This window comes from Ascaphus truei, unplaced genomic scaffold, assembly GCF_040206685.1.
Source record: "Ascaphus truei isolate aAscTru1 unplaced genomic scaffold, aAscTru1.hap1 HAP1_SCAFFOLD_1463, whole genome shotgun sequence".
NCBI lineage: Eukaryota > Metazoa > Chordata > Amphibia > Anura > Ascaphidae > Ascaphus > Ascaphus truei.
The window spans coordinates 44,775-60,078 of NW_027454348.1; the positions used below are offsets into that span (position 1 = coordinate 44,775).

At 52.4% G+C, this 15,304-nt stretch overlaps 1 protein-coding gene across 1 annotated transcript in view; it reads right to left on the reverse strand.

Moving 5' to 3' along the window:
- Positions 1-819: 819 nt before the first annotated feature.
- LOC142476111 (uncharacterized) overlaps positions 820-15,304 on the reverse strand; it is a 29,275-nt gene continuing 14,790 nt past the window's right edge. The window contains exon 3 of the mRNA XM_075581644.1: positions 820-2,752. Coding sequence (XP_075437759.1) covers positions 1,224-2,363 — 1,140 coding nt within the window. The 5' untranslated portion in view covers positions 2,364-2,752 and the 3' untranslated portion in view covers positions 820-1,223. The remainder of the gene's footprint in view (positions 2,753-15,304) is intronic.

Here is a 15,304-nt window from a genome sequence, read left to right on the forward strand (position 1 = left end):
GAAGGCCCCGCAGAGAGCAGAGAAGCAGCAAGGCCCCGCAGAGAGCAGAGAAGCAGCAAGGCCCCGCCCCCACAGCAGAGAGCAGAGAAGCAGCAAGGCCCCGTCCCCACAGCAGAGAGCAGAGAAGCAGCAAGGCCCCGCCCCCAAAGCAGAGAGCAGAGAAGCAGCAAGGCCCCGCCCCCAAAGCAGAGAAGCAGCAAGGCCCCGCCCCCACAGCAGAGACGCAGCAAGTTCCCGCCCCCACAGCAGAGAGCAGAGAAGCAGCAAGGCCCCGCCCCCACAGCAGAGAGCAGAGAAGCAGCAAGGCCCCGCCGCCACAGCAGAGAGCAGAGAAGCAGCAAGGCCCCGCCCCCACAGCAGAGAGCAGAGAAGCAGCAAGGCCCCGCCCCCAGAGCAGAGAAGCAGCAAGGCCCCGCAACAAACAGAGAGCAGAAAAGCAGCAAGGCCCCGCCCCCACAGCAGAGAAGCAGCAAGGTCCAACCCCCACATCAGAGCAGCAGCAAGGTCCCGCCCCCACAGCAGACAGCAGAGAAGCAGCAAGGTTCCGCCCCCACAGCACAGAAGCATAAGGCCCTGCCCCCACAGCAGAGAAGCAGCAAGGCCATGCCCCCACAGCAGAGAAGCAGCAAGGCTCCGCTCCCGCAGCAGAGAGCAGAGAAGCAGCAAGGCCCCGCCCGCACAGCAGAGAAGCAGCAAGGCCCCACCCCCAAAGCAGAGCAGAGAAGTAACAAGGCCCCGCCCCCACAGCAGAGAGCAGAGAAGCAGCACAGAGCTTGTTCAACCACCCGTGCACAGCGTCTGCCGGCACGCCGCCTGAGCCCCCCCTAAATAATCCTGCGCCCCCCAGTTTACGCACCGCTGCCATAGACAGTAATAAACCTCACATTAGAAGTGGCCGGTGGCGGAGGGTCCGTCTGCGACCGAACACTGGTGGCCAATAGGTAGCGGCGAAACGATTCCGATTCATAGCCAAGTGAGGCTACAGACCGCTTCAGCATAATCCCACATTTTATTAGAACCAACAGCATGGAAATATAAAACAAGATAATTTTCCTTTAAATATAAGAATGATACAAATAACCTGTTATAACTTAAAAGTTATAACTTTATCCTTTTAAAATGCTCGTTTTATGCACCATAAAGTCACTTTGCATTGTGATTCAGAGTAACACAGATACTGTACACGTGTGCACTTATGTGAGCGTCTTATTCGCTGGTTATCCCTAAACATGCATGGCTTTAGAGATAGGTCTCTCCCCTGTGTGTGTCCTCTTGTGTGTGTTCAGGCTGTATAACCGACTAAATCCCTTCCCACATTCCCCACATACATGCGGTCTCTCCCCTGTGTGTGTCTTCTTGTGTGTGTTCAGGCTGGATAACACATTAAATCTCTTCCCACATTCCCCACATTCATATGGTCTCTCCCCTGTGTGTGTCCTCTTGTGCATGTTCAGGCTGGATAACTGGGTGTATCTCTTCCCACATTCTCCACATTCATGCGGTCTCTCCCCTGTGTGTGTCCTCCTGTGTGTGTAAAGGCTGAATAACCGACTAAATCCCTTCCCACATTCCCCACATACATGCGGTCTCTCCCCTGTGTGTGTCCTCTTGTGTAAGATCAGGCTGGATAAGGTACTAAATCCCTTCTCACATTCCCCACATACATGCGGTCTCTCCCCTGTGTGTGTCATCTTGTGTGTGTTCAGGCTGGATAAGGCACTAAATCCCTTCTCACATTCCCCACATACATGCGGTCTCTCCCCTGTGTGTGTCATCTTGTGTATGTCCAGGCTGGGTAAGTGACTAAATCCCTTCCCACATTCCCCACATATATACGGTCTCTCCCCTGTGTGCGTCCTCTTGTGTATGTTCAGGTGGGATACGGCACTAAATCCCTTCCCACATTCCCCACATACATGCGGTCTCTCCCCTGTGTGTGTCCTCTTGTGTGTGTTCAGGTGGGATAACACACTAAATCCCTTCCCACATTCCCCACATACATGTGGTCTCTCCCCTGTGTGTGTCATCATGTGTATTTTAAGGCTGGATAAGGTACTAAATCCCTTCCCACATTCCCCACATACATGCGGTCTCTCCCCTGTGTGTGTCCTCTTGTGTCTGTTCATGTTGGATAACACACTAAATCCCTTCCCACATTCCCCACATACATGCGGTCTCTCCCCTGTGTGTGTCATCTTGTGTGTGTCCAGGCAGGATAAGTGACTAAATCCCTTCCCACATTCCCCACATACATGCGGTCTCTCCCCTGTGTGTGTCCTCTTGTGTCTGTTCAGGCTGGATAACACACTAAATCTCTTCCCACATTCCCCACATGCATGCAGTCTCTCCCCTGCGTGTGTCATCTTGTGTGTGTCCAGGCTGGATAAGTCACTAAATCCCTTCCCACATTCCCCACATACATGCGGTCTCTCCCTTGTTTGGGTCCTCTTGTCTAGGTTCTGGTCTGATAACCAAGTCAGATTCTTCCCACTTGAGCCAAGATCTTTTCCTGTGGCACCTTCTTATTCAAAACAATATATATTAGAAGCAGTTACATTGTTTAATAATTGCCTTGACTTGTTGAAAGTTGCATTTTCTGTCATATTCATTGGAATGTTGCAAGATTGTTCTGTCCTCGTCTTTTCCATATACTCATTTGGGTGTTTGGACTTCAGATGTGTGAGGAGGTAATCCTGACTGCTAAAAGCAACCTTGCAGTCTTGGCATGGGTGGAATATCGGTGCTATCGGAACTAGACAAGAGACAAAAAAGTCACAGTTACACAAACTGTCTTACAGAAGGCCATGCAGGAGAGGTAAGTTGGAATATCACAAACAGTTCAGGATGAAAGTAAACTGTAGATGTACATTGTACAAAGGAAGGGTTTAGCACAACATGTGCAGCATTAGGGCCGGGAGAGCAGATGCAGTGGATCCTACATTTAAGGTAAATCTAAAGATTTAAAGATTTTTTTTAAAAAGCTCACTTGCTGGAAAACACCAATTAAAATGGCAGAAATCTTGTCAAATCCATTGATACATAAAAGGGATTCTTCCCCCCCCCCTTTTTTTTAATGTTATACGCTTATTATCCCTATTGCACCTCAGTTTATATCTATACTTACTAGGCTGATGCGGGAGTACCTACACCCCCACCTCCCCCCCTACATCTTTTACACCCGCACCTCTCCCCCTCTATTACCATTGCAACAAGACGCCATGTGACATCGGTTGTGCTTGAAGCAGGGCGGCAGAACGTAGGTGGCCGTTCTGCGCCCCTAGGACACCACCTAGGTTCGCCTAATGGACAGGCCGGCCCTGGGGGCGATGCAAACAAAAACGATGCCCAATTGTGGAATTTGATTAAAAAAAGGAATGCGATTCCCTCCCTTTAAGGTGACGCCCCAGCACCCAAGAAATGGCATTCAGCACATGGTACATCCACCAACTCCCTTCATTACCTTAGCGGTTAGCCACTGAGGTAATGAAGGGGGGTTATTAATGTATTTTAATATTGGTAATGTGTTTATTTATTACTGGTGTAGCCCTGGTTTTGGGCTATTATTCTGTCCTCTTCCTGCGCAGTAATCCCTGGTAAGGGCAGGTTTGCCAGGAGTAATCATGAGTTTTCCCCACACCCATGCTGTGCAGTGAGGCAGTGAAGATAGTGTCATCAGGCTCTGTGTCCAATCACAGTGACACAGGGGTGGTGCCTATAACTACTTATTGCATAGAATTTCCTGAATTTAGTAGTTCCTCTCCCCCTTGAGAGAAGGATAGTCTACCCCAGTGAGCTGCCAGGGCTCTGGCAGGCTTTGCGGCCCTCCCTCTGGGAGAGGTGGGAGGCTATTCCTTTTACTCCACCAGGGAGTAAGAGAACAGCTAGGACAGCTTCTAGGGCCCTGACTAGGAATGATTGTCCAGGGACTTCCTTCGGGTGACAACCCACTGATGTGCGGCTGAGTGACCTGGCTGCAAGATGGGCAGTCTAGAAATGTGTGGGAGGATGGTGCTCAAATATAAGTGTAGATCATGCAGTATATAAAAGTTTATATGAAGTGGTTAACTGGAACCAATCATGGTATATAACAGTCCATAAGAATATACATTCCATCCAAAGTGATAATCAGTGGGTTTATGTCTAAAATGTATGTTAAATTGTATTATTTTGTTTTAAACGTGTATATATTTTGTTAATGTTTAAAACCACATTTGTCTAATAGGGATATTGGGCATTCGCCTAGAAGGGGGGGGGGGGAGGTAGGGGACATGGGTGATGGCAGTAGTTGCCCCGGGGAGGGTGGTTAGGCTTTCCATGGGAGGTTTGGTGTGGTGGTCAGAGGGGTAATTACCTTAGCGGCTAGCATGGCAATTTCTTTACTGGCCACTTCAATAAAATTACTGCCATCTCGAACGGTTTGGCAAGACCCCATGGAATGGTTTGTCATTTGTGTTATCACGTTTTTTTTAAAGGATGTGACAGCATAAAGGGAGGGAAGCACGCCAATCAGGAAGGCTTTGCTTCTCTCCCTTTAAAATGACGTCACCAGAAAAAAAATGGCTGGCAGATATATACCACTTTTTTTTCTAAATCCTACTGCAAATCCCATCTTGCCACCCAGAGCCGCCAACAGAAATCTGGGTGCCCAGGACAAATGCAAGGAGCAACCCCCGCCCCCCCTCCACCCCCCGTTCGACAAATCCGGTTCCCCGCACGCCCCGGGCGACTGGATTTGACATTGTGGCGACCTCCTATTGGCCCAAGCAGCGCACGTGGTTTGTTTTTTAAATAATCCCTGCTCGCGCTGGAAAATAATAATAATAAATAAATCCTATTTGATTGGTGTGCACACTGACAAATTGTTTTTTTTGTCACGCATCCAGGCGCTATATGAGCTCGCATGGAAGTGGCCTTCCTTTTCAAGCTTCATCCTTCGTGAGCACGTAAGTACTCTCCCATACCCCCGCGCGGCTCTCCCTTGTCTCTCCCCCCCCCCCCGCGGCGGCTCTCCGTTGTCCCCTCCCCCCGCGGCGGCTCTCCGTTGTCGTCTCCCCCCCCCCCCCCCTGCGGCAGACACAGTCAGTCAGACACAGCCAGTCAGTCAGTCAGACACAGCCAGTCAGTCAGACACAGCCAGTCAGTCAGTCAGACACAGCCAGTCAGTCAGACACAGTCAGTCAGACACAGCTAGTCAGTCAGTCAGACACAGCCAGTCAGTCAGACACAGCAAGTCAGTCAGTCAGACACAGCCAGTCAGTCAGTCAGACACAGCAAGTCAGTCAGACACAGTCAGTCAGACACAGCTAGTCAGTCAGTCAGACACAGCCAGTCAGTCAGACACAGCAAGTCAGTCAGTCAGACACAGCCAGTCAGTCAGTCAGACACAGCAAGTCAGTCAGTCAGACACAGCCAGTCAGTCAGACACAGCCAGTCAGTCAGTCAGACACAGCCAGTCAGTCAGACACAGTCAGTCAGACACAGCTAGTCAGTCAGTCAGACACAGCCAGTCAGTCAGACACAGCAAGTCAGTCAGTCAGACACAGCCAGTCAGTCAGTCAGTCAGACACAGCAAGTCAGTCAGTCAGACACAGCCAGTCAGTCAGTCAGTCAGTCAGACACAGCAAGTCAGTCAGTCAGACACAGCCAGTCAGACACAGTCAGTCAGTCAGTAAGACACAGCCAGTCAGTCAGTCAGTCAGACACAGCAAGTCAGTCAGTCAGACACAGCCAGTCAGACACAGCCAGTCAGTCAGTAAGACACAGCCAGTCAGTCAGTAAGACACAGCCAGTCAGTCAGTCAGACACAGCCAGTCAGTCAGACACAGCCAGTCAGTCAGACACAGCCAGTCAGCCAGCCACAGCCAGTCAGCCACAGCCAGTCAGCCAGTCAGACACAGCCAGTCAGTCAGACACAGCCAGTCAGTCAGTCAGACACAGCCAGTCAGACACAGCCAGTCAGCCACAGCCAGTCAGACACAGCCAGTCAGTCAGACACAGCCAGTCAGTCAGACACAGCCAGTCAGACACAGGTCAGTCAGACATAGGTCAGTCAGTGACACACACACCGTCAGTCAGTGACACACACACCGTCAGTCAGTGACACACACACTAATTGTAAAATAAGGTAATACAATAAATACATTTATGTCAAAAACTAATGTTCTTACTAGGAATTTATTTTATTTATTTATTAGGGCTAGGCCCGGGGCGAGCAGATTTTTTGGTTCGGCGAGTAGATTTTGGGGTGATTTGTCGACCACTGTATACACACACACGTTATGGTGAGTAAAAAAAAAGTGACAAAAACCCGCCACAGCAAAGCATATAGCAAATGGAAATATAACTGTATGCTCATTTGCATGCCATAGGCAGGTCTGAAACCCCCCCTTACACCATTATCACCCAGCACACAGCACTTCCACTGCAGCAAGGGATTATGGGAAATGACATGCAAATGAGCACACAGTGCCACTTTTTGCTTCAAAACCATTTTATACATGGTTCCCTATAGGCAGTGTTCGACAATTATATACATTTACACGCCCGGGGCGTGTGGATTTAACCCCCGGGCGAGTAAATATTGGCACAAGCAGCACACGTGTATTTTTAAAATTTCCCGCGCTCGCGCTGCTGTTTTTCCCGCGCTCGCGCTGGAGAAAAAAAAAAAAAAGCCGGCTCTCTGAGCAGTGCCTTCGCTCCTCCCCCGCCTCTCAGCAACTTTCCCTCCTCAGCTCTTCCACTCCTCCCCCTTCCGCCAGCCACCCCTTCCATGCCTGTCTGCCTCAGGCCCCTGCAGGGCCATCTGTCCCCCCTCCCCTCACCGGAGCCTCTCCCTGCTCTAAGCAGGGGAAATCCCCTCACCGGAGCCTCTCCCTGCTCTAAGCAGGGGAAATCCCCTAACCGCTGCAGGGGAAATCCCCTCACCGGAGCCTCTCCCTGCTCTAAGCAGGGGAAATCCCCTCACCGGAGCCTCTCCCTGCTCTAAGCAGGGGAAATCCCCTCACTGGAGCCTCTCCCTGCTCTAAGCAGGGGAAATCCCTACCGGCCCTTCTCCATTCTCAGGGAATACTGCGGCGTCCGCCTCTGGAGGGGGCGCGGCCCCTTGCAGAGGCCCTTCTGCCGTGCGGAGGCCCCCTCTGCCATGTGCGACCCCCCTGCCTTCCAGAGGCCCTCCTGCCGTGCGGAGGCCCCCGCTGCAATGTGCGACCCCCTGCCTTGCGGGTGAGTGTTTGTGTGTGTGAGTGACAGACTGTGTGTGTGTGAGTGACAGACTGTGTGTGTGTGTGTGTGTGTGAGTTTGTCTGAGTGAGAGTGGGTGTCTGTGTGTCTGTGAGTGTGTCACCCTCTCTGTGTTACCCTCTCCCTGTGTCACCCTCTCCCTCTCCCTGTGTCACCGTCTCCCTGTGTCACCCTCTCCCTGTGTCACCCTCTCCGTGTCACCCTCTCTCTCTCCCTGTGTCACCCTCTCCCTCTCCGTGTCACCCTCTCCCTCTCTCTCCCTGTGTCACCCTCTCCCTCTCCCTGTGTCACCCTCTCCCTCTCTCCCTGTCACCCTCTCCCTGTGTCACCCTCTCCCTGTGTCACCCTCTCTCTCTCCCTGTGTCACCCTCTCCCTGTCACCCTCTCCCTCCCTCTCCCTGTGTCACCCTCCCTCTCCCTGTGTCACCCTCCCTCTCCCTGTGTCTCCCTCTCCCTGTGTCACCCTCTCCCTCTCCCTGTGTCACCCTCTCCCTCTCCCTGTGTCACCCTCCCCCTCTCCCTGTCACCCTCCCTCTCCCTGTCACCCTCCCTCTCCCTGTGTCACCCTCCCACTCCCTGTGTCACCCTCTCCCTGTGTCACCCTCTCCCTCTCTCCCTGTGTCACCCTCTCCGTGTCACCCTCCCTCTCCCTGTGTCACCCTCCCTCTCCCTGTGTCACCCTCTCCCTCTCCCTGTGTCACCCTCTCCCTCTCCCTGTGTTACCCTCTCCCTGTGTCACCCTCTCCCTCTCCCTGTGTCACCCTCCCTCTCCCTGTCACCCTCCCTCTCCGTCACCCTCCCTCTCCCTGTGTCACCCACCCTCTCCGTGTCGCCCTCTCCCTGTGTCGCCCTCTCCCTCTCTCTGTCACCCTCTCTCCGTCACCCTCTCCCTCTCTGTCACCCTCTCCCTCTCTCTGTCACCCTCTCCCTCTCTCTGTCACCCTCTCCCTCTCTCTGTCGCACTCTCTTCTTCGCTCTCTCTGTCGCACTCTCTCTTTGTCTCTCATTCTCTCAGTGTGTGTGTCTCTCATTCTCTCTCTTTCTCTGTGTGTCTCTCTTTCTGTGTGTGTGTGTGTGTGTGTGTGTGTGTGTGTGTGTGTGTGTGTGTGTGCCGCTCTCTGTGTGTGTGTGGGTGTGTGTCTGTCTGTCTGTCTCTCTCTGTGAAGCGCCGACGTCAAGACACTGGTTAAGGGGTTCAGGAAACTAGTCATTCACATCTGGCTTTTATTTCTAGATCCGACACTTACACACACACACACACACACACACACAACTAATTGTAGTATAATGTAATACAATAAATACATTTATGTCAAAAACGAATGTTGTTCTGACTAGGAATTTATTAAATGTATTTTATTTATATATTTTATTTTAAAGCGGGGTTGGGGGCGGGACTAGGGGCGGAGTTGGGGGCGGGACTAGGGGCGGAGTTGGGGGCAGGACTAGGTGGCGAGTAGATTTTTTGGTTGGGCGAGTAGATTTTTGGGTGATTTGTCGAACACTGCCTATAGGCTTAAGCTTGCTGCATGGTCACAGCTTTAAGCACAGCCAGGGTTAAGATGCATAGCCAGTAACCCCACCCACAGACAGCTGTTTCAACCTTAAGGCCTCAGACATAGTGCACGGAGCGTCGCTGAGCAGTGCTCTCGCTTGCTGACGCTCGCGCTACCAGGAGCTTTTTGCTGTCCTGACAGAGGAGACAGCAAGCGCGCTTGGGAGGCGGGTATCACTGTGTGTGTGTGTGTCACTTGGTAGCTGTCAGTGTGTGTGTGTGTGTGTGTCACTTTGAAGTGTTCTGTGTGTAACGGTTTTTCTGGACTGGCCTGACCCACCCAATCTCATATTGGCCCCTGTGGTCTAACCAGTCCCCATTACATGGTAGTGTCTGGTGGTGCACCTGTTGGCAACAGGACTCCTGAGTCTCCTGCATGATGGTGTGTGGGGATTTGCCAACTCAGACAGGCAGCTGAGGTAGTGTGCTGAGTCCTACCTATATCCAGTGCAGCGCCTCCACCTCATCAGGATCCCGGCGTCCGCTGGGGGATGATTCTGATGAGGAACTCCTCTGTGGTGCTCCTCTCTGTGCAATGACTCCACACTTACACACGAGAGGGTCTTTGATCAGATGCATCTTTATTAGTACGGTGGGCCAGCTGCCCTCCGCAGTGGGGTGTATTTAGCCCTCCATTGTTCACCGTACTTCCCTTTGAAAGGTATTGTCCTCCTTAATTAGGGATTCCCTATCCCCGTAGGGATACCTATTCTGTGCCAGGTCGCTGGTCACAGTCTCATTATTCAGCTGCTTATAACATAATCACTCTTCACTCCTTCCAGAACTGAGAAGAACCTATTACCTAATCCTAACTTTTGATCAGTGCTGTGCCTTATGTATCCTCTGGGGGCTGGCACAACTCTGACATCACTAACCATGGAGTCAGAGCCTGTGACCACTCCCATCCATACACAGGGCACCTCACCAGGGTGAGGGCAAACCTCCATGATTACTGCTGGCATGCCCATAACTTACCAGGCCTTACTGTCAGCAGGAGAGATGACTGCAACCATTTTACAGCATGGTTACATTCTCCCCCCGGCTGGGACCTAAATTTGAAGTACTTTTCTCCAGGAAGCACTGTAAAATGGAAACACACATAATCAGTGAACATATAACATCAGTGAAATAAACATTGCGCCAAGCACGCCCCGTCCAGCAGCCGCGAACTCGCACAACAAAATACCCTGTACCACCTAATAATAGTGACTAGGGTCTGGCTTTTTAACTTCCCGACCACCCATGTCCAGGACAGTTATATAGTAGTGGCGTGGCAATCCCCTCTCGGGTCTATATATTACCCTGTGTTTATGAATATTCCTGCCAATACTCCATACCCTCATCAGGTGCTCTATCCTATCCTCGGCCTTACGACCCGTTATCGCGCCCCCCTTATTCACCATGTACATCTCAATGGTTTCCCTATTCTCCTCAATCTCCTCCATAAGGGGTTCAGGGACATACAGGTACTCCAACCCGTGGGACGCCTTGTACTTGGCAATAATGGCCCTCTCGGCCCGGCTGCTCCTGGTTAGCTCAGCATTCCCTGCCCGTCCGGTCAGCACCCATGATAGGGGTTCATCAGGGTCTACTGGGTCTGATAGGATGTCAGGACCCATAGGCTCTATTTCCTTGCGCTCAATTTTGAACCACCTCTCTTGTAGCTCCCTATCCCTCTGCGCGGGTGTGAACTCTCCTACTGGCCACCAGTAATCTACTATATCCTCCCTTCGGATAAGGAATCGCGTACGATCCATCCAGGCCACATAGCCCTCAAATAAGGGGGCCCCCCACCGGGTCTCCTTATATTTATCGGAGTCCATGGAATCACCTTCCTCCGTATCCCCCCATGAAAATATCCCCTTCTTTCGGAGCGCGATTTAGACCATTGATATGATCCCGGTGCCTTTCCCTCTGACGGCTCGGGTACATTAGGCACCCACCGGTCCACCGCTGCCTTACCCAGTTGCCATCCACCCCTGGAAACACCCTCCGAAACATAACTGCTCAGTCTCTCCCCAGTCCGTTCCTCATCCACCCCCAAGGACACCTCCAACACCTCCAAACTAGGCGGGGATCCCCGGGGACAAGTGGCTGGGGCAAGGGCCTTATCAAGGGCGTGGGGTTGGGCATAGGGGCAAGCGATCGGCCGCCACGGGGTTACGACCCGTTCCCGGCTGTCAGACGACTGTTCGGTAGACGGGGCCTCACCCTTCTCAGTCCGCCGCTCGGCCTGCCAGCTCCGTGTCTTTCGTGGTGATCGGGAACATCCACCCGATCGCCGAAGCATAGACTCTCCTCTACCGGACGCTCCGCTGCCTCTGCCGGAAGTAACGTCCTCACTGGACCCGGATGTGCCGCCATCTTGGGTGGGACCCCCACGCGGGATCTCTTCCTCCACGATAACATCCGGAAGCTCTCTCGTCGTCCCTTCACGTACCGCCTGGGCCTGGCACGGCCCTTCCTCTGCAACACCGGCGATCGGAGCTAGGTAAGTACAAGGGCTGCTCTTACCACTCCGCAGGGGGGTAGGCGTATCGCGCCCGCTGCCACTGGATCCGCCGGTCCCCGGAACGGAAGGACTCCGCCTCTCGACTCGCCGATCCACGGGTGACACCCGATTCTCCTTACCGCTACTCACTGCAAGGGGTGTCTCCCTCCCTTTCTCCGTACTGGAGGCCGCCTTGATCCCAGACTGGGACCCAGATAGTTCTCGGAGATCCTCATCGGAGGAGTCCCCTTTCACCGGCTTAGGGGTCACCAATCATGGCGACCGCCTTCTGCTCTCTCGGTCGGTGTACTGCCCGACCGCTTCTTTTTTTCCTGACCCAACCGATGGAATCGGCTCCGATCCCCATTCTCCGGGATCAGCACTGTTAAGCCACAGTGCACCAGGGGACTCGGCGGACAGCCTAGCCGTATCCCCCGGGGGGTCACTGACTTGAATTGGCACGAAGGTAGGCATCGGCCACAGATATTGAGTCCCACATTGTGGACAGCGCGACGCCGTGCCCACAGTGCCTCCGGGCAGTCTGCATTGCAAGCAGAGCCCCACCACCGTCTCAGTGTTTGCCACCCTGATCACCAGTACCCCGCCAGGCACTGCATAGGGCTGCGTGGACACCATCGTGGTCACAGTAGAGGAGCAGGCCATGGTTCTAGTGGGAGCCACTTTTAGCACTGGTCTGTCCTTGGAGCTGGTTCCTCGCGAGTGACCAACAGAAGTTGAGGCGCCAGCCACTCCCTGGTTTAGCTCCTCCTTGCTCTGACAACTGGAACCCGCCCCCGGTGGTAGCAATTATGGGCGGGTCCCACAAGGGAATAGGATATCCTTTAATTAAAGCCGTACCCCTTTCAGTCCTAGTGGGCGCGGTCACAGCTTTCGCGCCCTTATCCCCAACAGGGTGGGGTTCTTCTTTTGCCGCCAATTCCAGCCGTTTCCTTTCAGCTGCTTTGCGTGCAAAGTATCCCTCCTTTTTGCCCACCACTCCAGCGGCCGGAACTGCTTCAGGTAGTTGCGCCGTCAGTGCACCAATTCCTTGGCTCACCGGATTCATGCCCACGGGGCATAGTTGGAAGCCACTCCCCCTGGTTGAGATCAGGGGAGGGTCCCACAGACTAATCGGTTGGCTCAACACTGGGGCTGAGCTGGTCACTGTCCATGAGGGCGCGGCTGCAGCTTTCGCGCCATATACCCCATCAGGGCGGGGTTTTCCTGTTGGCGCCACTCCTGGCCAACTCTCTGCAAGTCCCGCATTTGCAGAATTCTCTGCAACTGGCACACGCGGTCTCCCAGGAAGGCTGGAGCCGCCATTTTGAAAGTCCTGTTCTCCAGATACAATTGCAATGTCCTCGCTACTATCATTCAGGGTAGCACCCCGCGGTCCTAGGCAGGACCAAAACGGTGCGGCCACAGCTTTCGTTCCACTCCATAGCAGGCTTGTGAAAGACATGTCAGCAACAGCTTGCTCTTCAGTGGGGCGCACGCCACGTGTGCTCTCCCCATCAGCCTCCAGTCGCCATTTTGGACTATCCGCACCGCGCGGATCCTCCATTCTTGCGGTCGACATTCTCTCGTAGCAGTTATCGTACATGGGGCTCCTCTCTGCGGGGCAGCCACCACACCGGTACAATAAAGATTGCCCTGATGCACCACCTTGTGTACCTAATGTAGGCTGGACTCGTGTTGCACTACCTCAGGCTAGGCTCACTCTCTCAGTGTCTGCTGTATCTCCTTCCTCCCAGTCTGTGCTCCCTTCGGTAAGTGGTCTGGAATGGGCTAGAGTACTCTGGCTCTCCCATGCAGTACTTGGGCGTCTACCTCTCTTGGTCAGCCTAGCGCAGACCCTCTCCAGGATTCCTGACCACGTTAACAGGCTATCCCTTTAGGCATCCTACCAACTAGCACTGCCTCAAGGCTACTAGGACAGCTATAGCCCGGCTCCAAACCCACTAACTCCTTTCAGGCCCCTAGGTCGTCCCTGCGAACTGACAACTCCATCAGCCCCCTGACTACCCCTAGGTCCATCCCAATGCAGCACAAAGTGGCAGCAGACACTTCTCCCTGTTTCCCAGTGCGCCTAGCAAAAGCCTGTCCTGTTGACAGGTCTACTTCTCTCAGCAGCGCCTCCAAATGTAACAGTTTTTCTGGACAGGCCTGACCCACCCAATCTCATATTGGCCCCTGTGGTCTAACCAATCCCCATTACATGGTAGTGTCTGGTGGTGCACCTGTTGGCAACAGGACTCCTGAGTCTCCCGCATGATGGTGTGTGGGGATTTGCCAACTCAGACAGGCAGCTGAGGTAGGGTGCTGAGTCCTACCTATATCCAGTGCAGCGCCTCCACCTCATCAGGATCCCGGCGTCCGCTGGGGGATGATTCTGATGAGGAACTCCTCTGTGGTGCTTCTCTCTGTGCAATGACTCCACACTTACACACGAGAGGGTCTTTGATCAGATGCATCTTTATTAGTACGGTGGGCCAGCTGCCCTCCGCAATGGGGTGTATTTAGCCCTCCATTGTTCACCGTACTTCCCTTTGAAAGGTATTGTCCTCCTTAATTAGGGATTCCCTATCCCCGTAGGGATACCTATTCTGTGCCAGGTCCCTGGTCACAGTCTCATTATTCAGCTGCTTATAACATAATCACTCTTCACTCCTTCCAGAACTGAGAAGAACCTATTACCTAATCCTAACTTTTGATCAGTGCTGTGCCTTATGTATCCTCTGGGGGCTGGCACAACTCTGACATCACTAACCATGGAGTCAGAGCCTGTGACCACTCCCATCCATACACAGGGCACCTCACCAGGGTGTGAGGGCAAACCTCCATGATTACTGCTGGCATGCCCATAACTTACCAGGCCTTACTGTCAGCAGGAGAGATGACTGCAACCATTTTACAGCATGGTTACATGTGTGTTTGTGTGTCACTGGGGAACGTGTGTGTGTGTGTGTGTGTATATTATATAATATTTTAAAAATTAAAAAAAAAAAAGACATGTGGTGAGAATAAATTATTTATTAACATTGTGCAACTTTGATAAATATATTCACGCACGCACACACACACACACACACACACACACACATTATATATATATATATATATATATATATATATATACACACACACAATGCACACACACACACACACATATATATATATATATACGTACACACACACACATTTTATATACACACTCACACATATATATATATATTGTGGCAGGATGGCCGTGGTAAGTGAGGAGACAACACGTCTTTTCCGGTGAAATAATGCTGTTGGGTTTATTTGTCCAAAAACGGTAACTAAACAATGGGTACACTGTCCCTTTAAAATTGAAATGAAACCAAAACCTAACCCCGGTCGGGGTACTAGCTAAACAAAAGTGCAGGCTAACTATCTGGCTGGCTAGCTAACCTATTCCAGCCCATAAAGTACAGTAAACGCAGTTGGCTCCTTACCTGGGAGCTTTATTCTTCCCTCTTGGGACAGGATCGCTTTGGGCAGCTTGTGGCTGTCTTAACACTTCTCTGTCTTCTCTCTATGCCTCAGAGAGAGAGACTGCCGCCCCAGAGGCATTTCCTCTTCCTGTTTTTAAAGCAGGTAAAGGAGCTTTATTCAAATCACCTGTGGTCTGCTTGACAAGCTGAGTTAACCCCTCGTTTACTGGATAGCATGCATACTGCCATCTCCTATTCACATATACGGAGTCAATGACCCTGTCACATATCCCCCTTCCCAGCGTAACGTTACCGAGTGGAGCGGCCCGTGCACCGAGACTGTGCACCCTAGAGAGTGCATCAGCATTACCGTGCAGTATGCCTGGCCGATGTTGGATCGTAAAGTTAAAAGGTTGCAACGACAGGAACCAACGGGTAACTCTCGAGTTCTTTTCTTTATTTCTGTGCATCCACTGTAGTGGTGCGTGATCTGTTACGAGTGTAAATGACCTGCTTAAAAGGTAATATTTCAATGTGTCTGTTGCCCACTTTACGGCCAAA